The 17787-nt window shown below is 53.2% G+C and overlaps 2 protein-coding genes and 4 non-coding genes across 10 annotated transcripts; all 6 read right to left on the bottom strand.

The window, feature by feature from the left end:
* Positions 1–2831: 2831 nt before the first annotated feature.
* On the bottom strand, positions 2832–7136 carry RPL13A (ribosomal protein L13a). 2 transcript variants are annotated; one of them, XM_025850059.2, is made up of 8 exons: positions 7016–7136; positions 5342–5414; positions 4887–4952; positions 4586–4687; positions 4299–4384; positions 4064–4123; positions 3651–3773; positions 2832–3447 (listed from the first exon to the last, which is right to left on the bottom strand). In XM_025850059.2, exons 1-8 carry the CDS (start codon positions 7028–7030, stop codon positions 3361–3363), a joined length of 612 nt encoding a protein of 203 aa, XP_025705844.1. In that variant the 5' UTR covers positions 7031–7136; the 3' UTR covers positions 2832–3360. The 2 variants fall into 2 exon arrangements, with proteins under 2 accessions (XP_025705844.1, XP_025705845.1); XM_025850060.2 differs by lacking the exon at positions 7016–7136 and having other exon boundaries at positions 4586–4768; positions 5342–5415.
* LOC112807316 (small nucleolar RNA SNORD35) lies at positions 3919–4005 on the bottom strand. The gene has a single exon (XR_003204051.1). It is a non-coding gene; the product is annotated as a small nucleolar RNA SNORD35 (small nucleolar RNA).
* On the bottom strand, positions 4193–4263 carry LOC112807315 (small nucleolar RNA SNORD34). The gene has a single exon (XR_003204050.1). It is a non-coding gene; the product is annotated as a small nucleolar RNA SNORD34 (small nucleolar RNA).
* Positions 4468–4552, bottom strand: LOC112807312 (small nucleolar RNA Z195/SNORD33/SNORD32 family). Its single transcript, XR_003204048.1, has one exon. It is a non-coding gene; the product is annotated as a small nucleolar RNA Z195/SNORD33/SNORD32 family (small nucleolar RNA).
* LOC112807313 (small nucleolar RNA Z195/SNORD33/SNORD32 family) lies at positions 5213–5295 on the bottom strand. The gene has a single exon (XR_003204049.1). It is a non-coding gene; the product is annotated as a small nucleolar RNA Z195/SNORD33/SNORD32 family (small nucleolar RNA).
* Positions 7137–8096: 960 nt separating the features above from the next.
* FLT3LG (fms related receptor tyrosine kinase 3 ligand) lies at positions 8097–17098 on the bottom strand. Of its 4 annotated transcripts, none has more exons than XM_025850069.2 (8): positions 16999–17098; positions 16619–16685; positions 15961–16071; positions 15724–15777; positions 15397–15540; positions 14841–14979; positions 11155–11348; positions 8097–8323 (listed from the first exon to the last, which is right to left on the bottom strand). In XM_025850069.2, exons 2-8 carry the CDS (start codon positions 16649–16651, stop codon positions 8114–8116), a joined length of 885 nt encoding a protein of 294 aa, XP_025705854.1. In that variant the 5' UTR covers positions 16652–16685; positions 16999–17098; the 3' UTR covers positions 8097–8113. The 4 variants fall into 4 exon arrangements, with proteins under 4 accessions (XP_025705854.1, XP_025705853.1, XP_025705850.1 ...); XM_025850068.2 differs by having other exon boundaries at positions 16519–16685; positions 16999–17065; XM_025850065.2 differs by lacking the exon at positions 16999–17098 and having other exon boundaries at positions 14841–14925; positions 16619–16767.
* Positions 17099–17787: the final 689 nt, after the last annotated feature.

The following is a 17787-nucleotide window of genomic DNA, read 5'->3' on the forward strand; positions in this document are numbered from 1 at the left end:
GATCCCAGGATCCTGGGATCATGACCTGAGCCGAAGGCAGACGCTTAACGACTGAGTCACCCAGGCGCCCCATTCAATGCATTTTTATCAACACAGAAAGTTCTGTTGGACATTACTGCTAGAGAGAAGGCTGCGCATATGTATATGGTGTCTTTAAATTGCACTAACTTGGGTGCCTGGGTGAACTAACTTGGGTCCCCTGAATGAAACATTTTTAATTGTTCTAGTTGCTTCAGTCCCTTTGGGGGTAAGGTTAAGAGGGAAGAACTTTTCATTTTTCTCTTTTAAAGCCTTCCATGTCTTCCCCCCCACTGACCTTGTAGTAGCTTTATTTTTTGAAGAAATAAGTAATCTCCTGGAGTTTTTGAACAACTTGATAAGGATTTATGATGTTTAGTTAAAAAAAAAAAAAGGCAGGCCCTATAGTTGTTATTTGCAATGTGTGCTAAGCTATGTACAAAAGCAACTTAGAAAAAAGCCTGGAAGGAAATGAATGACATTGCCCTGGTGGTTTGCATCTCCAGGTGGTGAGATTAGGTGTGATTTCCTCTCTGGTTTTTAAAATGCTCAGTATTTTGCAAATCGCTCAGAATAGCTGGTGAGATTTTGATGATAAGGGAAAAGCAAAAAATATATATATTGCTTCACCGTGAAGGGGTGGGGCAGTTTGGAGATATTTAGGTCCACAGCTTTTAATGACCACAGCCCACAGTAGGAAATAGTCACATCGTGACCAAACACCCGTCTCTCTCCTTCTCTTCCCTCCCTTCCTTGTGCTTTATTATTATTTTTAAAGACTTTATTTGAGAGAGAGAATGAGAGAGAGAGAGAGAGAGAGAGAGAGCATGAGGGGGGGAGGGTCAGAGGGAGCAGACTCCCCGCTGAGCAGGGAGCCCGATGCAGGACTCGATCCCAGGACTCCAGGATCATGACCTGAGCCGAAGGCAGACACTTAACTACTGAGCCAGCCAGGTGCCTGTTTTTTGTTTTTTGTATTTGTTAATATACCCAGGAAACAAGTTGTTCAAAAGAGGTAGGATTTGCAAATATTTCCTCCCAGTCCATGGCTTGTTTTTGAAGTGGGAAGTTTTTACATGTTTGTACAGCCAAATTTATCTTAAGGGATCATGCTTTTGGTGGGACTATATTGTATTGCTTTAAGAGGCAGTTTTGTTAAGCTTAGTATTTAATTTTGGCCACTTCTGGAGGCAGCTCCTGTGGTGAGGGGGAGCCCCAGGAACGGTGAAGATACCACCCATTTGTTAAATGATTCTCAGAGAAAACCTAAGTCACTGCGGTATCTTTGCCATTTTGGGAAGATTAATCATGACAGGACATATGAGTTGCAATTTGCCCCCTGAATTAAAGTAAAATGCCCTGTGAATTATAATAAAATGTGTATCACATTTAACTAGTTTTCTCTGCGCTCTTAGGCATTTGATACTGAACTTCTAAATTAGAAATTTCCAAGGTGGGGCGCCTGGGTGCCTCAGCCATTAAGCATCTGCCTTCGGCTCAGGTCATGATCCCAGGGTCCTGGGATGGAGCCCCGCATCGGGCTCCCTGCTCCGCGGGAAGCCTGCTTCTTCCTCTCCCACTCCGCCTGCTTGTGTTCCCTCTCTGGCTGTGTCTCTGTCAAATAAATAAAATCTTAAAAAAAGAAATTTCCAAGTGTTGGGCGCCTGGGTGCCTCAGTTGGCCAAGCAACTGCCTTCGGCTCAGGTCATGATCCCAAAGTACTGGGATGGAGCCCCACATCGGGCTCCCTGCTCCTCCCTCTGACCCCTCTCCCCTCTCATGCTGTTTCTCTCTCTCAAGTAAATAAAATCTTAAAAAAAAAATGGAGATTTAGAAGTGTTATTGCCCACTAATCTGAAAAGGTAGCATGTAACAGGTGATCGTTAAGAGCTTGGTACCTGCTCAATGCTCCATTTACCCTTCCAGATCTAAGAAATCTCAGGGGCGCCTGGGTGGCTCAGGGAGGTTAAGCTTCAGACTCAAGTTAGGCTCAGGTCGTCTCAGGGTTGCGAGATGGAGCCCTGCCTCAGGCCGTGCTGGGCGTGAAGCCTGCCCATGATTCTCTGTCTCCCTCCACCCCCTCCCCATCTCTAAAGTCTAGGGGCGCCTGGGCAGCTCAGTTGTTAAGCGTTCCTCCTGCTTGTGTTCCGTCTTGCTGTGTGTGTCAAAGATAAAATGGGGCACCTGGGTGGCTCAGTCGTTAGGCGTCTGCCTTTGGGTCAGGTCATGATCCAGGGTCCTGGGATCAAGCTCCGCATCGGGCTCCCTGCTAAGCTGGGAGCCTGCTTCTCTGTCTCCCACTCCCCCTGCTTGTGTTCCTGCTGTCGTTATCAAAGAAATAAAATCTTAAAAAAAAAAATAAAATCTTAAAAAAAAAAAAGTCTAGCTTTACTCTTCTAAAGCATTAGATTTCTTATTTCAACCCTCAGTGCCTAATGCTACCTGCAAAATGTTTCCGGTCTGTTTCTTTACACAAAGCACAGAACTCCTGGTGTGGCAAAGACCAAAATAGCCCACGTACCCCACAATGATGGGACTGGTTTCAAGATGGTGACAATTGCATACTTTGCAGCTGAATTAGACAGTGTAGGTTCACTGAGCAACCTTGGGCCATGATGGTTTTGAGAAATACACCTATACAGGACTCAAGGAAATTCCTGGAGAGCGGTAGGTAAAAACTCATCCACGAAGAACAGGTTGTAATCCAACCGTTGTGGAAAGCAACTGGAGCATGGCCAGTCTTCTCTTTCAAGCCCCCCTTTGCCTGCCAAGGGCCTGCCTCCACAGCAGACACACACTGCAAAGACACCAACTTTCTTTAAAAATAATTTATTAGTTTTGGATCACAAAATACAGGGAAAGCACAAGGGCAGTGCCTGAGACCCCTTGGCTGTACTTCCCAGGCTACGCATCTGAACTATGTCTGTACAACACCAGGCTTGGCCCCCAGCACCCTCACACCCTAACAGCTGCAGAGTATAGCACCTGAGCCTGCCGCAAGTTTAAACACACCCCATTCACAACACAGGGCTCCCATCCAAACATTCTCCAGATCTCTTGCCAACAGTGAAATAGTTGCTCCAACTATCAATTTCTTACAACTCTCAGAAATGAGGTTACAGGCAACAATGCCTCAAAGCTCTTAAGAGTTTAACCTTTTAAGAAGGCCCTTCTGAATTAACAGCAGTGACTAAAGCCCTTTCTGTGTTCCCAGCATTCTAAGCCCCAGGCTGCCTGTGGCTCCAGACAGCAGTCCCTGGGGGTCCCCCATATCCTAGGGCGGCGATGGAGGAAGGGCAGGCCAGGCCAAGCATGAGGAATAAACAGTCAATTTTATTGGGCTCAGACCAGGAGTCCATGGGTCTTGAGAACCTCTGTGTATTTATCGATTTTCTTCTCCACATTCTTTTCGGCCTGTTTCCGTAGCCTCTGTGGGGTGAAGAGGGACAGATGGTGGTCAATGGCTGCTACCCAGAACCTTCATCATCCCAGGAACCCAATTCTACCCCCCGTCCCAAGGTGGGCCTCAAGTAGAGGCCTCCGGGACCAAACAAAGACCACTGTGTCCAGAGAGTTCACCCGCAAGGCCCTGCCCAGGAGTGTGGCGCCCTCGGGTTCCAGGCCATCCTCACCATGAGCTGCTTCTTCTTCCGGTAATGGATTTTGGCCTTCTCCTTTCTCTTCTCCTCCAGGGTGGCTGTTACTGCCTGGTACTTCCAACCAACCTCGTGAGCCAGGCGCCCCAGGTAGGCAAACTGTGGGGGAGGGAGAAGAAAGAAGTCCTAAGCAAGCGGAGCCAGGGTGGCTGTGGGACAGGGAGCGGACAAGCTGTCCTAGGTGACCCAACTTTCCCCAGCAGGCCCAAGTTAAAGACACAGCCACCCTGGGGGCTCCCTGCTCCTGCTGGCATCAGCTGAGCCATCGGCATTATCGGCACTGCCCGCAATGGCATCCGCAGACCATCGTGAGAAAGAACCATCATCTGCCAGTCTTGGGGCTCAAGTTCGCCCCCTAGTGAGACGACTCAGTGAAACCTGGAACTTACCTTCCGTGTAGGCTTCAGGCGCACCACCTTGAGGGCAGCAGGAACCACCATCCGTTTTTTCTGTTAGAGAAGGAGAGGGGCTTAAGAGCCCTGGAGTAAGAGACAGGCAGGGAAGAAGGCTGGCTGGAATAGCGTCTCAGCCAGTGCTGTTCTCATGAGGGTCAAACAATGTAGGTATAACTGCAACATCACGGACGCCAGACACAAATGCTGCGCGGACGGTCCTGGAGCTCACCTTGTCGTAGGGTGGCGGGATCCCGTCAAACACCTTGAGGCGCTCCAGGGCAGCCTGGCCTCGCTTGGTCTTGTGTGGCAGCATGCCTGTGGATGGAGGGACAGCAGGCTTGCTCCGTGGGGCTCATGAGGACCCTGCCCCCCACCCCACCCCCAACCCCGGCACACTGGTGGCCTCAGATGGTAGTGCATGTGGAGTCATCTCATGGTCAGGGAACTCGAACACAAGTGGGAGAAGTCCTCATCACTGGCCACCCATCCACCGGGTGGTCCTCAGGCCCAGCTCACCTCGCACTGTCCGCCAAAAGATGCGGCTGGGTGCTCGGAAGTGGTAGGGGCCACGGGATGGGTTGGTGTTCATGCGCTTGCGGAGGAAGGCCAGGTACTTCACTGGGGAGAGAGAGGGTGCGAGGCCTCAGACCCCAGCCACATGCTAACTTCTTCAACACACACATCCATACTCCCAAGGGCCTGTGAGGGAACGCAAATGAGCACTTCCCGCCACTAGTGGGCTCACTTCTGGAGCCAATGAAGGCTGCCAATCTCCCAGGTCCACCCTCTCCAGCTCTTCTCCCGGGTCCTAACTTACACTTGTTTCTGTAGAAATTGCCAGAAATGTTGATGCCCTCACAGCGCACGACTACAACCTTCCGGCCTAGAGGAAGAGAAAAGTGAGGCAAACAAGGACCAAGGCTGTGAAGCCACCCAAGGGCTCTACCTGCAAACTGGCCATTACCCACCTGCCCGGTTACTGCTGAAGGCTGGAAACAGGGTCTCTTCCCCTGTGTGGAGCCGACCACAATGCACAAGAAAGCCAAGGCCCCAGCAGAGCTGGATTTGTGCTTAAATTAACAGCCCGACAGGAAAGGACTTTTCATCTCAGAGCCCCAGACCCCCAGGAGAGGGAGAAGCTGGAAGGTCTCAGAGCGGTGCATGGGGTTATCTCACGGTCGTGAGACTCAAACGAAAGATGGTGACTGTTGCTCATCACTGACCGCTGGCTGGGAATCACACCCAGGGGAGCTGTAGACAGAGCAGACTTACCCAGAAGCACCTGTTTGGCCACGATGGCCGCCAGGCGGCCCAGGAGATGGCCTCGGCCATCAAGCACCAGGACCTGGTGGAAATAAAATGGAAAGGCTTAGACACACCCTCAGCTTTGACTCCTCACCCTAAGCAACAGTTGCTTTTTACTTGTTTCTTTCACCGTCTCCCCCGGAGTGCCTCCTATTCATTAGGAGGCCTGGAAACTAAGACCCAAGGTCCACTGTACAGATGTGGCCAAGAAAGCAAATGGCTATTTCGGGGCAAGGAAAAGCCTTTCCTCACATCTCACTGCCTTAAGGGCCAGAATTCTTAAGCCCCGATTACATTCAAGGGTGAGAGGGTGAGCTGGGATTTGAACAAAGGCTGGCAAGACTCTGTCCATTGATCCAGTTAGAATTTATAATCCCTGATACAGAAGTTGTGGAATTCCAACAGACCAATTCTCTCGAGGGTAAAAGTTTCCAGCATAAAATGATTAATAAAGAAAACAGGTTCAGAGTGGGTGAGGCTCTGTGGAGTAGTCAGGAGCCTGTGCGGTAACTTAGGCTGAATTTAGCTCTGCATCCCTGGCTGAACTTGAACTGCTCAATACCAAATCCTCAGCTTCTTCACGAGTCAAGTTCCCTCTCTTGCGGAGCGCTCGTTATATACTTGTGATTGTTGGAAGGCAGAAGGGTACAGAATCTAAAGCCAGGCTTCCTGACAATGTGACTTTGGCTTAAACTCTCCAGCTTCCTCACCTGGAAGATGAGGATAACAGTACCTGCCTCAGGAATATTATGGTAGCTAACCGAATGAGCCCAAATATAAAGCCAACTGTGTCAAGCACACAGGAAATGCAGAAAACACGTGTTCCAAGAACTTTACCACCTTCCTGACTCCACAAACGTGCTTTTTCTTTTCCTTTCCTTACCGCCCAGACTCAAGACGAAATTCACACGGACACCCTTTCCCGAGCCATCCCCTCCCTTACATATTAGAATTTAGAAGAGGAATCCAGGGACTCGGAGCGAAGCTTCTGCTGTGTCCCTCGAAGGCCCCCGGGGGGTTAAGGGCAGTGGAGCCTTTTATCAGTCCTCTGGCCTTTATCAAGTATCCGTCACCCCAAAGAACAAGGGAAGAGCAATTCGTTCCTGGATGTCCTGTAGGCAGGAACGCTCCCCCACTGCGTAAGATCTCCTACCAAAGCGTCCAGAGCTGCAGGACACGGATTAACACTCCCACGAGGGTGAAGCGACGCGCGCCTTGGGTACGGCGGGAGCGCCCTCCATTTTGGCCAGTCCCCGGTTTCCCACCGCCCCGAGGCAGCCCAGGCGTTTTCCGCGCGCTTCCCCGTCCCTAGGGACACACAGCCCCGATTCGGCCAACGCCTGGCCGAGACAAAGGGAAACGAGGCCTAATTTTACAGTAACTCTCCCCGTGCTGGGAGCCGCCAAAATCGCCCCTAAGGAAGGCATCATGCCGCATTTTAGTCGGCCCCGGGTCAAAAAACCGTCCTACTTATCCCGTATTCCCCCGTTGCAGACTCCTTTTAGGCCCAAAGCTGCTCATTTTGCTCACTTATCGGCTTTAGGTTTCACAAAGCACCAACGAGGGGAAATAGGGCCCAATCTCGGTCCGGCCCGGAACCCACCCAGCCCCACGCCTTCCCGGCCCGCGCGGAGCCCGCACCTGCCCCTCCGCCATCTTCGGCAGCCGCCTGAGAAAGGAGGGAGGTTCAGCGCAGGGTTTCTTATCCCTTGAAACAGGGGCGGAGGAAGTGACGCCGCATGGGCTGTGCGGGCAGCTTCCCGTCTTTTCATTGGCCCAAGTGTCTTGCGCGTGCGCAGAGGGGCCCCGCTAGAAGGCGGGTCGTCTTCTGACTGTCCAATCCGGGTCCAATCTTTCCCATCGGCTCTTAGGCAGCCATTGCTGTGCGGGGCGAGAGATCACGTGGGGTAGGAAGCGGCTCTGCTTAGGGCGGGGCTGGCCAGCCTGGGCCGCCATATTTTTGAGGGGCTGCTAAGCTCCCTCTCGGGGGTTGCCAAGGTGTCTGCGGTGGGGGGAAGCGCCGTGACCCGCTAAAGCGACAGCAGGCTGCAGGGCACGTGGTGGCCCGCAGGGGGCAAGTGGGCTCTCTGTCAAGCGCCCCGTCTAGGCTTAAAAGGATTCCGGTGCCTCTGCTGCCTCCTTGTGACCTGGCCGAACTCCCGGCCCTGTCTGGGCCTCAGTGTCCCCATCTGTAAAACAGGCGGAAGTAGTTTTCCCTATGAGATCCAAGAGTGTATGAGGGAATGACTTCCAGATGGCTTCTAGGCCTCCGCTTCGGCTGTGTCCCTTGCCTCGGATGTCCTCCCCTCCAGGCCCACCTTCTAAAATCTGGCCTGTCACAGCCCCAGGGCTTTTTGGCTCAAGAGTCCTTGCCTCCTGAGCGCCTCCCGGGATCTCAGGCTGGGTCAGGTATCCAACCTCCCTTACCCCCCCCCCCCCCCCCCCCCCGCCACGCCCGGGCTCCCGGAATGCCTGTACTGCTGCCATTAGAACGCCAATGAGGCGCCCTGGGTCCTGTGTCTTCTCCCCCATAGATCAGGAGCCCCGACAAGGGCGGGTTCTGACGCGGTCTGGGTCCCAGCACTGCCGCGCGCCGGCTCTGGGCCCCGGGAGGTCTCAGAAAACCGGTACTGGATGAAACGCATTAACTGAAAAACCCGGACTCACGCCCAAAATGCCCCGCCCGCACCCTGTCCCATCTACAGACAGGCCTGGCCAGAGCTGGTAGAAAAGGATGATTTATATACAATTTCCTGGGGACAAGGACTTTGTACAGAGGGGGATAGGTGGGGCTGGGGCTGGCGTTGGGGACTGGCGTTGCCTCCATCCTGGGGAGAGAGTGAGCGGGGCAGCGCCGTCGAGGAAGGGACCAGTCTCTAGCTGACTTCCTCCGAGTCCCAGCTCTGTGTCCTCTGGCAGGTGACTCGTCTCGCTGGGCCTCAGTGTCCTCTGTAAAATGAGATGATAGATGTGTCTGTCTCACTGGGCCGTCTGCGGATCCGTGGATAGAGGAGAGGAGAGCACCAAGCTCAGCTCTCTGCACAGACTAAGTACTGAAAACAATTCCATTTCCAGTGAGTGCCTGCTATGTGTTAGGGCATCACTGTCCATCTCTGCAAAGATGGAAACCGTGACACCTGTGCTCTCCCACAGAGCCACGGAGCAGCCACGTGGGAATACTGAGTACCCCAAATGTGCCCAGGGCAACCGAGGAGCTGAGTTTTACGTTTTAGCTAATTTAAACTTAAACTGGTAGTGTGCTTATTAGGAGAGCAGGAAAGCAGAGTGGACAGGAGCAAGGATGCGAGGAAAACTTCCCAACGGATTACCTTTTCCAAAAAAATTGTAATAAAAATTCCTATACAGAAAACAATGAAATGAAAAATCATTTAAACTTAGAAACTGATCCTGGAGACGCCTGGGTGGCTCAGTCGGTTAAGCATCCAACTCTTAATTTTGGCTCAGGCCATGATCTCAGGGTAGGGGGATCTCGTCCCACTGGGTATGGAGCCTGCTTAAGATTCTCTCGGGGCGCCTGGGTGGCTCAGATGGTTAAGCATCTGCCTTCCGCCCAGGTCATGATCCCAGGGTTCTGGGATCCAGCCCCATATTGGATTCCTGGCTCAGCAGGGAGCCTGCTTCTCCTTCTCCCTCTGCCTCTCTCCCTGCTCATGCTCTCTCTCTGTATCTCTGTGTCTCAAATGAATAAATAAAATCTTAAAAAAAAAAAAGTTTCTCTCTCTCCCTCTGACCCCACCCCCCATGCGGGCACGTGTGTGCGCGCTCTCTCTCTCTAAAAAAAAGAAAACAAGAAACTTAAACTGATCTTGGAGTAAGTTATTGGAAAACTTGTTTCTTTTTTTTTTTTGAAAACTTGTTTCAAACAACTTGAGCAGGTGAATCTACTTTTGCAAATGTAAATTTCAAGAATTTTAAATACAGGAGAAGTTGTTTGTTTAAGTAGGCTCCACATCCATAGTAGAACCCAATGCAGGCAGAACCCATGACCCTGAGATCAAGACCTGAGCTGAGACCAAGAGTCAGACGCTCAACTGACGAAGCCGCCCAGGTGGCCCTAGAAGAAAAAAAAAATTTTAATCTCTGTGCCCAACGTGGGGCTTGAATTCACAACCCCAAGATCAAGAGTCACATGCTTTACTGACTGAGAGAGCCAGGCGCCCCAATTATTCAAAAGTTTTAAGTGACATGTGTGGTTTTTGTTCTATTTCTATTGGACAGCCTCTCTTTAAGGGCTTTGCATGCATCACTTAAACCTCCAGACAACTCTATGGTAGACTATTATTAGAGTCTTTTGTACAGATAAGGAAACTGAGGCAGAAGAACGAAAAGCAGAAGGCCCAGAGTCAAATCTTGGTTCTGTCACTCCTCTGCTGGGTGACTTTTGGCAAATTATTTACATCTCTGTGCCTTGGTTTCAGCCTCTATGAAATGGGATAATAATGGCACCAGCTTCGGGGCGCCTGGGTGGCTCAGTCATTAGGCATCTGCCTTCAGCTCTGGTCATGATCACAGAGTCCTGGGATGGAGCCCCGCATCGGGCTCCCTGCTCTGCGGGAAGCCTGCTTCTCCCTCTCCCACTCTCCCTGCTTGTGTTCCCTCTCTCGCTGTGTCTCTCTCTGTCAAATAAATAAAATCTTTAAAAAAAAAATAATAATGGCACCAGCTTCTCAATTAAGTTAATTTGTGGAAAGCCCCAGCATAAGGGCTGTATCACTGAGGCATCATATGTGTGAGCAGCTACTGCAAAATGTTTCTTGTTAGAACCCTCTGGAGCCCTTGGGGCGCCTGGGTGGCTCAGTCGTTAAGCGTCTGCCTTTGGCTCAGGTCATGGTCCCAGAGTCCTGGGATCGAGCCCCGCATCGGGCTCCCTGCTCCACGGGAAGCCTGTTTCTCCCTCTCCCATTCCCCCTGCTTATGTTCCTTCTCTGGCTGTCTTTCTCCGTCAAATGAAATCTTAAAAAAAAAAAAAAGAAAGAAAGAAAAAGAACCCTCTGGGCCCATCAAGAACCCACTAGGGCCTCCCCAGCTTCCTCCCTCCTGGGCCCACCTGCCTCCTGCCTCCGCAAGTGTTCCCACGTTCTTTCTTCCATCACTCACCTCCCCGGGCTCCCTGCTGCCCTGGGCAGGAAGTCCCAGCTCCCTTGCTTGGTGTCTGAGGGCTAGATTTTTCACACCCACACTCACACCCACCCCAGGCTTGCTCACGAGAGTTACTGGAACACCCAGAGCTTTTTCACACCTGGAGGGCTTTGCAAAGGTGGTCCTCTCCGCCCACTTCAGGAGGGTTCTCTCCTGGCTTGCAGACTCCTGCAGCCAAATATCTCCCCTGGGGCCCCTAACGCCCCCCCCCCCGGCCCCCCCTGAGCTCACCCTCTTTCCCTAATCTCCCTGCTCCTCCAGGTCTCCCGCTGGGCCAGACCTAGGGTGATCTGTGCCACCTGTCCGAGCCTGTCAATCTCCAGCCCTGTCCTTCTTGATCCCTGACCCCTGACTCTGCCTGTCCCCATGGTGCTGGTCCTGGCCCTGACTCAGGCCTTGTCCTCTCTCCTTGGACCCTCACCCAGCCTCCACTCTGTCCCCCCTTTATGGCCCCAGCCCCCCTCCACCCAACAAAGTCCAGGGTTCTCAGCCTGGTGAAGGATTCGCCAAGCTTCACGAGCCACAGGGGCAGCCTGTCCTGGAGACTGGAGATGCAGGTCACCTGTGGTCGCCACAGGGTCAGTGCCGCCCCCACAGACCTCCCCATGCCCTCTGTCCACCTGCAGACTCCTCTGCTCCCCAGGGTAGGGCGTCCTCCGCCTCCTCCTTCGCCAGTGCAGGCACCAGACAGTGGACATCAGCAGGAGACCCACGGGCAGCAGCAGCACGAGGAGCAGCAGAGGGGCCTGGGGGGCCGGCAGGGCTGTGGCCTCCAAGGCCCCAGGGCTCCTTGGGGGGAGCAGCGTGGAAGAGTCTAAGGGGAGAGAGGAGTCTGGGTGACCGAGGAGAAGGGCTGGGCCGGAGAAGGGAAGGAGACAAAAGCAGGCCCGGCGCTGGCTGTGTGACTTCAGGTGGGCCGCCCGCCCCTCTGTGCCTCAGTCTTCTCATCTGTAAAATGGGGATACTCATTACACCTGCCGCAGAAGGTGGTCACAACAATTAAATGAGTGACCACACAGGAAGTTCTTAGAACAGCATGGCACCTGGTCAGTTTGCATTTTCTTTTACAATTGGACACATAGATTTCTAGTGCTTATATATCGATTTGTGTATTCTTCTTTCCCCTCCCTTGGGCTGTGAGCTCCCTGTGGGCACCAGGGACCTTCTCTGTCTTATTTATTGGCAGAACCTACTACTTAGCGCTCCTTAAATAATACTATAATAGCTCAGTGTCACATATTAAATATTTGACCAAATGACAAATTGACAAATAATAAAATAGTCAAAGATACCCCCCAGTTTTGTTCCCTCTATACCCTCACCCAGCTGCTCTCTTTTCCCCTCGCTTGCTGGACTCCCGGCACATGTGTCTCTTCACTGTTCCTTAAACAGGCTTCTGCCTCAGGGCTTTTGCACAGGCGGTTCTCTTGTTCCCAACTCTCAGTACCTCTCTAGCCACCCACCTCACACCATGATTCCATCACCCTGTGGTAATTTGCCTGCCTGGGGCTCATTACCCTCAGATATTTTCCTGTTAATTATTTGCTCACATGTTTATTGTCTGTCGCCTCAATTAGCATGTCAGCCCCACATGTGCAAGCACTTGGATCTTGTTCTGAGCTGTGTCGCCAATGCCAAGCACCCAGGAGGTAGCTAATAAAATGCGGTCAAATGAATGAATAGTCATAAATGTAAGTACAAATGACCAATGAAGCTTAATATAGAGGGCAAAATGATCAAAAGTGTGGGGAGACAGTGAGAAAAATAGAGGGGGTGGTTTTAAATATCCCTCTCAGGGATGCCTGGCTGGCTCAGTCGGTAGAGCGTGTGATTCTTCATCTCAGGATCGTGAGTTTGAGCCCCACACTGGGTGTAGAGATTACTAAAAATAAAAATAAAAAAAGAACTCGACAGATCTAGTAACAAATACAAGGACAGAAAGCCTCCGAATGATACCACAGTAAGGTGGGGAGAATATGTACACACAGATTCAACTCTGATCCTGCCAAGAAAATTAATCTATTTTTTTCTTTTCCTCCTAAGACAGGGTCAGTTACAAAACTGGTAATGTACTTGGCCACAAAGTAAACCTTTTTTTTTTTTTAATATTTTATTTACTTATTGTGGAGAGAGAGAGAGAGAGCACGAACGGGGCCCAGGAGAGGGAGAAGCAGGCTCCCCGCGGAGCAAGGAGACCACCGTGGGACTTGATCCCAGGACTCTGGGATCATGACCTGAGCCGAAGGCAGATGCCCAACCGACTGAGCCACCCAGGTGCCCCAAAGTAAACCTTAATATGCTGAAAAAATCAAGTTTTCACAGGGCATAGTCTCTCATCATATTCTGATTACATTATTTCTCATTGATCCTTTAGAGCTGTGTTCAATCCCGCAGGCTTTTGCCCCATGGGGCTATTGACACGTGGTCTCTGGTGAGTCTGAATTCCCAACACTGCTGTCAGTGTTAAATACACACTGGTTCCCAGAGACTTAGGGGACAAACGGATGTAAAATATCTCACTAATTTTTAAAAATACAGTATCAGGGGGCATCTGGGTGGCTCAGCCACCTGAGCGTCCCACTCTTGGTTTAGGCTTAGGTCTCAGGGCATGAGATTGAGCCCCGAGTCTGCTTGAGATTCTCTCTCCCTCTGCCCCTTCCTGCTTGTGCGGGCACTCTCTCTCTCAAATAAATAAATGAATCTTAAAAAAATAATAAAAATAGGGCGCCTGGGTGCCTCAGTCATTAGGCGTCTGCTTTCAGCTCAGGTAATGATCCCAGGGTCCTGGGATCAAGTCCCACGGTGGTCTCCCTGTTCGGTGGGAAGCCTGCTTCTCCCTCTCCCACTCGCCCTGCTTGTGTTCCCTCTCTCGCTGTCTCTCTCTGTCAAATAAATAAATAAATAAATAATCTTAAAAAAAAATACAGCATGGGGGTGCCTGGCTGGCTCGGTCTGTGCAGCATGCAGCTCTTGAACTCGGGGTCGTGAGTTCGAGCCCCATGTTGGGGATAGGATTGCATTAAAAAATAATAATAATATTAAATCTAAAATACAGTATTGGGTATGTGTTCAAACAGTACTCCTTTGGAGGCATTCGGTTGAGTTAAATTTGTGATCTCAATGATGAGTTATTAAGAATAATTTTAAAATTATGAAGTCCATTAACGTCATTATAAAGAACAGATTCGTGGTTGCCAGGGGCTAAGGATGGGAGTTATTAGAAGGGGGTCAATTTAAGCAGTTTGATCACAAGAAGCCACACAGGTGAAAAAATTGCAGACACATACACTTTTACGGAGCGAATTGCGTCCCTCAAAATTCATACACGGGAATCCTAACCGCCCGCCCCCCACCTTGGAATGCGACCTTATTTGGAGATAGGATTACACAGAGAATCAAGTTAAAATGAGGTCATCAGGGTGGGCCCTCCATCCCACATGACAGGTGTCCTTGTAAAGAGGGGAAATCTGGACACGGAGGCGTGCACAGGGGGAGAAGACCATGCGAGTGTGAAAATGGCCATTGACAAAGCCAAGGAGAGAGGCCTGGAACAGAGCTTTCCCTCAGAGCCCTCAGAAGGAGCCAATCCTGCCCACACATGGATTTCAGACTTCTGGCCTCCAGAATCGTTAAACAAGCCACGTCTGTTGTTCCAATCACCCAGTTTCTGGTACTTTGTTATGGCAGCACTAGGAAATGAGCACGCACACGACTCGTAAAATGGGAATAAACTCTGTGGATTATATGCACGGACTGGACCCCTCTCATATTTCTGGCTTTGCTTTCAGTGCTATCAGTAATGTGAAGCAAAATGCAACCCTGGGGCTGGGGAGGCTGGGTAAAGGGTGTCCAGGACGCCCCCATACAATTTCTTTGTACCCTCCTTTGAATCTAAAACTATTCCAAAAGAAAACGTTTTAAAAACAAAACCACCAATCATTTGCTACAAAAATAACGAATGTGAAAATTCCGGGAAAAAAAAAAAAGTGAATTCACTCAAAAAAACCCAAAAAAACAACAACCAAAACTTCAAAAATCTTGGTACTAGAGAATTTGCACTTACATACGTGGCTGTCATTGTATTTCTTTCGGACAGGGCTGCCTTGGAGAAACAGGCAGGGATTATTGTTCCCTTGTCAGAGATGGGTAAACTGAGGCCCAGATAGAGGACTGAACTTGGGGGAACACACCCAAAGTCACACAGCCAGTGGGAGCAGGGTGGGGTCTGGGCTGGCCTGGGCAGAGGGGGTGAGGGGCTGTGGGATGGGAGAGGCGGGGGGTGCTGGGGGGCGCTGGGGGCCGTTACCCGGCTGACACCGCAGCTGCAGGCACCCAGAGAAATTCCTGCGAGTGATCCAGGGCTTCAAGGCCGTCAGCTGCTTGGAGGTGTCCTGCAGGAGGTGGGAGATGTTGGTCTGGACGAAGCGAAGACAGCTGGGGAGGGGCTGGGGGCAGGGGAGGGAGATGTCACCAGGGCATCACCCCCACAGTCTGCTCAGGCCAAGGGCCTTCCCTGCCTGGCAACGCCTACCAGGGCCCTGTGAGGCCTGGTTCACAGAGAGAGAGTTTGGACCCCTGCCGCCCAGATGGCTAGGGGAGAGAACCCCTCTGCAACGCCCAGCAACAGGGCCTGAGAAATAAACTCAGAATCGGTGCACTGGGCCCAGGACCCCCGTCCTCCTTCAGTGCCTAGAGAAGTGCTCTTTTCAGCAAGGGGGCCCCCAGGGGGACCGGGGTTCCAGCTCCGCCTCCCTTGGGTTGCTAGTCCAAAGAAATCTCCAGCAAGGCCTAGCAGAGCTTGGCTTCCAATCCCTAGGAAGCTAACACGCTCCCCTAGCTTGTCCCCCAAGTTCAGGGCTGACCTGGAAGGCACATAAGGTGACAAAGTGTATCTCCGTGTTGACAGCCTCCAGCAGGATTTGCATCTGGGACCCGGCCACAGCTTTGAGCCGTTCCATCCAGCGCTGGGCCAGGATCAGATGCCAGAAGGCTCCACAGAGCTCGTCCTGGGAGAGACAACCCAAGCTGGGGGGGTGGCCAGCAGAGGGGGCTGGGGGCTGGAAGGGTGAGGGGCTGGGGCCAGGAGCCCTGCATCCCCCGGGGAGGAGGGGGCAGGTCAGCCAACTGGTCCCCTGAGGGCTGGTCTCTCCTTCCCACCTCTGCCCCAGCCCCTCCCATCTGTGACTCACGTCCTGCAGGTTGGAGGCGACAGTGACTGGGTAGTCCTGAAGCAGGTAATCGGACTGCGGGAGAAAACAAGACAGGAGGAAACAGAACTATGGAGATCCAGGGGGCGGGGGAGAGGGACCCGGAGAGAGGGGGACAGCGAGCCCCAAAGAAGGACACCTCGACGGGGTGGCTCAGTCCCAGTGACAGAACCTGGGCCTCAGAAAGGTGCCCTGGGGAGGAAGGGACAGGGCCCTCACCAGCTTGCGGATGGTGACTGCGAAGGTGGAGGAGACGGGGCTGTGGCTGAAGGAGCAGTCGGGGGTCCCGCGCAGGCCGGGGCTGAGCAGCAGCAGGAGCAGCAGGGAGGTCTGTGGGCGCGACACGGGGGTGGGGGGGAGCGCCCTCTGTTGGCTCCACGCGCACCCCTCCCCTGGGCCCCCTCAGCCCCCACCCGTCTTCGACCCTCTTTCTCCCTTTCCAGGTCGCACTCTTTCCGGCCCAGGGCTCGGCCCTCCTCCTGGCTCCTGTGTCCATCCGGGACCGGCCTTCCCTGGTTTCCTCTCTGCCTTTACGCTGCCCTTTCTGGCTGCTCTCCCCATTTCCCAGCTGCGCCCAAGGCTCGGCTCCTGCTCACCTCGGCCGCGGGCTGTCCCTCTCTGTTCCTCCCTCCCGTTTCTGCCTCCACCTGGGTCCTGCCTTCCCCATTTGTACCCCACCCCTGCCCACGTCCCTCACCCCTGCCCCTGTCCCCCACCCCTGTCCATCTCTCCCTTACCCCTGCCCCTGTCCCCCACCCCCGTCCATCTCTCCCTTACCCCTGTCCATGTCCCCCACCTCTGTCCATCTGTTCTCTCAGCTCTGCCCATCTTGGTACTGCTCTGCCTTTCCCCTGGCTTGTCCCCTGGGTATACGCACAGTTGGGCTCCAGACTGGCACCAGCACTATCATCTCGGCCGAAGGCCCCTCATGCCTATGGCCAGATCTTGGAAGGGACAGAAGAGGGAGTCTCAGACCCTCACACCCCAACCCCTTCCTCACCCGCCCCTTCACCTCCCCACCCCTCCCTTGGCTCCTTGATGTGGCTAAGTTTCCGCCTCCTACTCCCTCGGGCTTCCTGCGTGAGCCCCAGTTATGGTGAAAACTCATCTCCCCTTCTAAGAACCCCGACGTCCGGTCCCCGGAACCCTCCCCAGGCCAGGGACCCAGCAACCTGACCCCCATCCCTCCTCCCTCAGCCAGGAGGGGGACCCCAGCCCCGCCCCTCGGGGACCCGGAGTCCATTTCTCCTCACGCACCAGGCTTGCCCCGGCTGGGCGTGGAAGGGGCCAGGCCGGGTGACAGCCAGAGATCGAAAGCGAAAGGAAATTTTGGGGGGCGACAGTGAGCTGGGGTGGATCTGGCCGAGGCAAGGGGCGCCACCTGGTGGTGGCAGGTGGCGGCTCACGCCGCTGAGGGCGCCTCCGCGGGACTCGCGCCCTGAGAGCCCTGAGCTGGGTCGAAGCCGGGACGCACGACGAAGCGCGAGCTGCCTCCAGCCGGAAGCAATGCCCACAGGGCAAGGAGGAGGCCAGCCTGGGGCCTTCATCCTCACCTTGAATGGCGAAGGCCTGTCCGAGATGGACAGAGGCTCCAGAAGGAGGGGGGCCGAGCACTGGTCCGAGTGGAATGGGACCTGGAAAGGGAGAGACAGAAGGGGGCCGGGGCGAGGAGAGGGGGGGAAGGGCAGGTGAGGGTGCGTGTGGAGCCAACAGAGGGCGCCCCCACCCCGAGCCACGCACACAGACCTCCGTACCCCTGCGGCTGCTCTGCCCCTGCCTCTGGGACTGCTCTTTCAGACACAGCCTCACCTCCACCTTGGATGTGTGGGCCAAGCGTAGCTTCTGGGGGGGCTCCAGGGATCCTCAGCTTGTATCTGCATAACTCCATCCCTGACTCTGTCTTCACCTGGCCTTCTTCTCTAGAAGCGTCTCTCCTCTGGGTGTCTCTTATAAGGACACTTGTCATTAGATGTAGGGCCCACTTGGATAATCCAGGATGATCTTAGCTCGAGATCCTTAACTTTATTATATCTGCAAGGACAGTTT

Source organism: Callorhinus ursinus, unplaced genomic scaffold (genome assembly GCF_003265705.2).
Source record: "Callorhinus ursinus isolate GAN/ISIS: 27379988/994484 unplaced genomic scaffold, GSC_fseal_2.0 scaffold71, whole genome shotgun sequence".
NCBI classification, from domain to species: domain Eukaryota; kingdom Metazoa; phylum Chordata; class Mammalia; order Carnivora; family Otariidae; genus Callorhinus; species Callorhinus ursinus.

Excerpts from the sequence above, each read along its gene's own strand:
- RPL13A (XM_025850059.2), bottom strand. Across the intron at positions 4,688-4,886 it reads CAATTTCTACAGAAACAAGT|TGAAGTACCTGGCCTTCCTC; the intron begins GTAAGTTAGGAC and ends CTCTCTCCCCAG. Across the intron at positions 3,774-4,063 it reads GCCTGAAGCCTACACGGAAG|TTTGCCTACCTGGGGCGCCT; the intron begins GTAAGTTCCAGG and ends CCTCCCCCACAG.
- FLT3LG (XM_025850068.2), bottom strand. The coding sequence starts at position 16,569 with ATGGGCAGAGCTGAGAGAACAGATGGACAGAGGTGGGGGACATGGACA. Across the intron at positions 16,072-16,518 it reads GGTGGGGGACATGGACAGGG|ACCTCCCTGCTGCTCCTGCT; the intron begins GTAAGGGAGAGA and ends TCGCGCCCACAG. Across the intron at positions 15,778-15,960 it reads CAGTCACCATCCGCAAGCTG|TCCGATTACCTGCTTCAGGA; the intron begins GTGAGGGCCCTG and ends TTTCTCCCGCAG.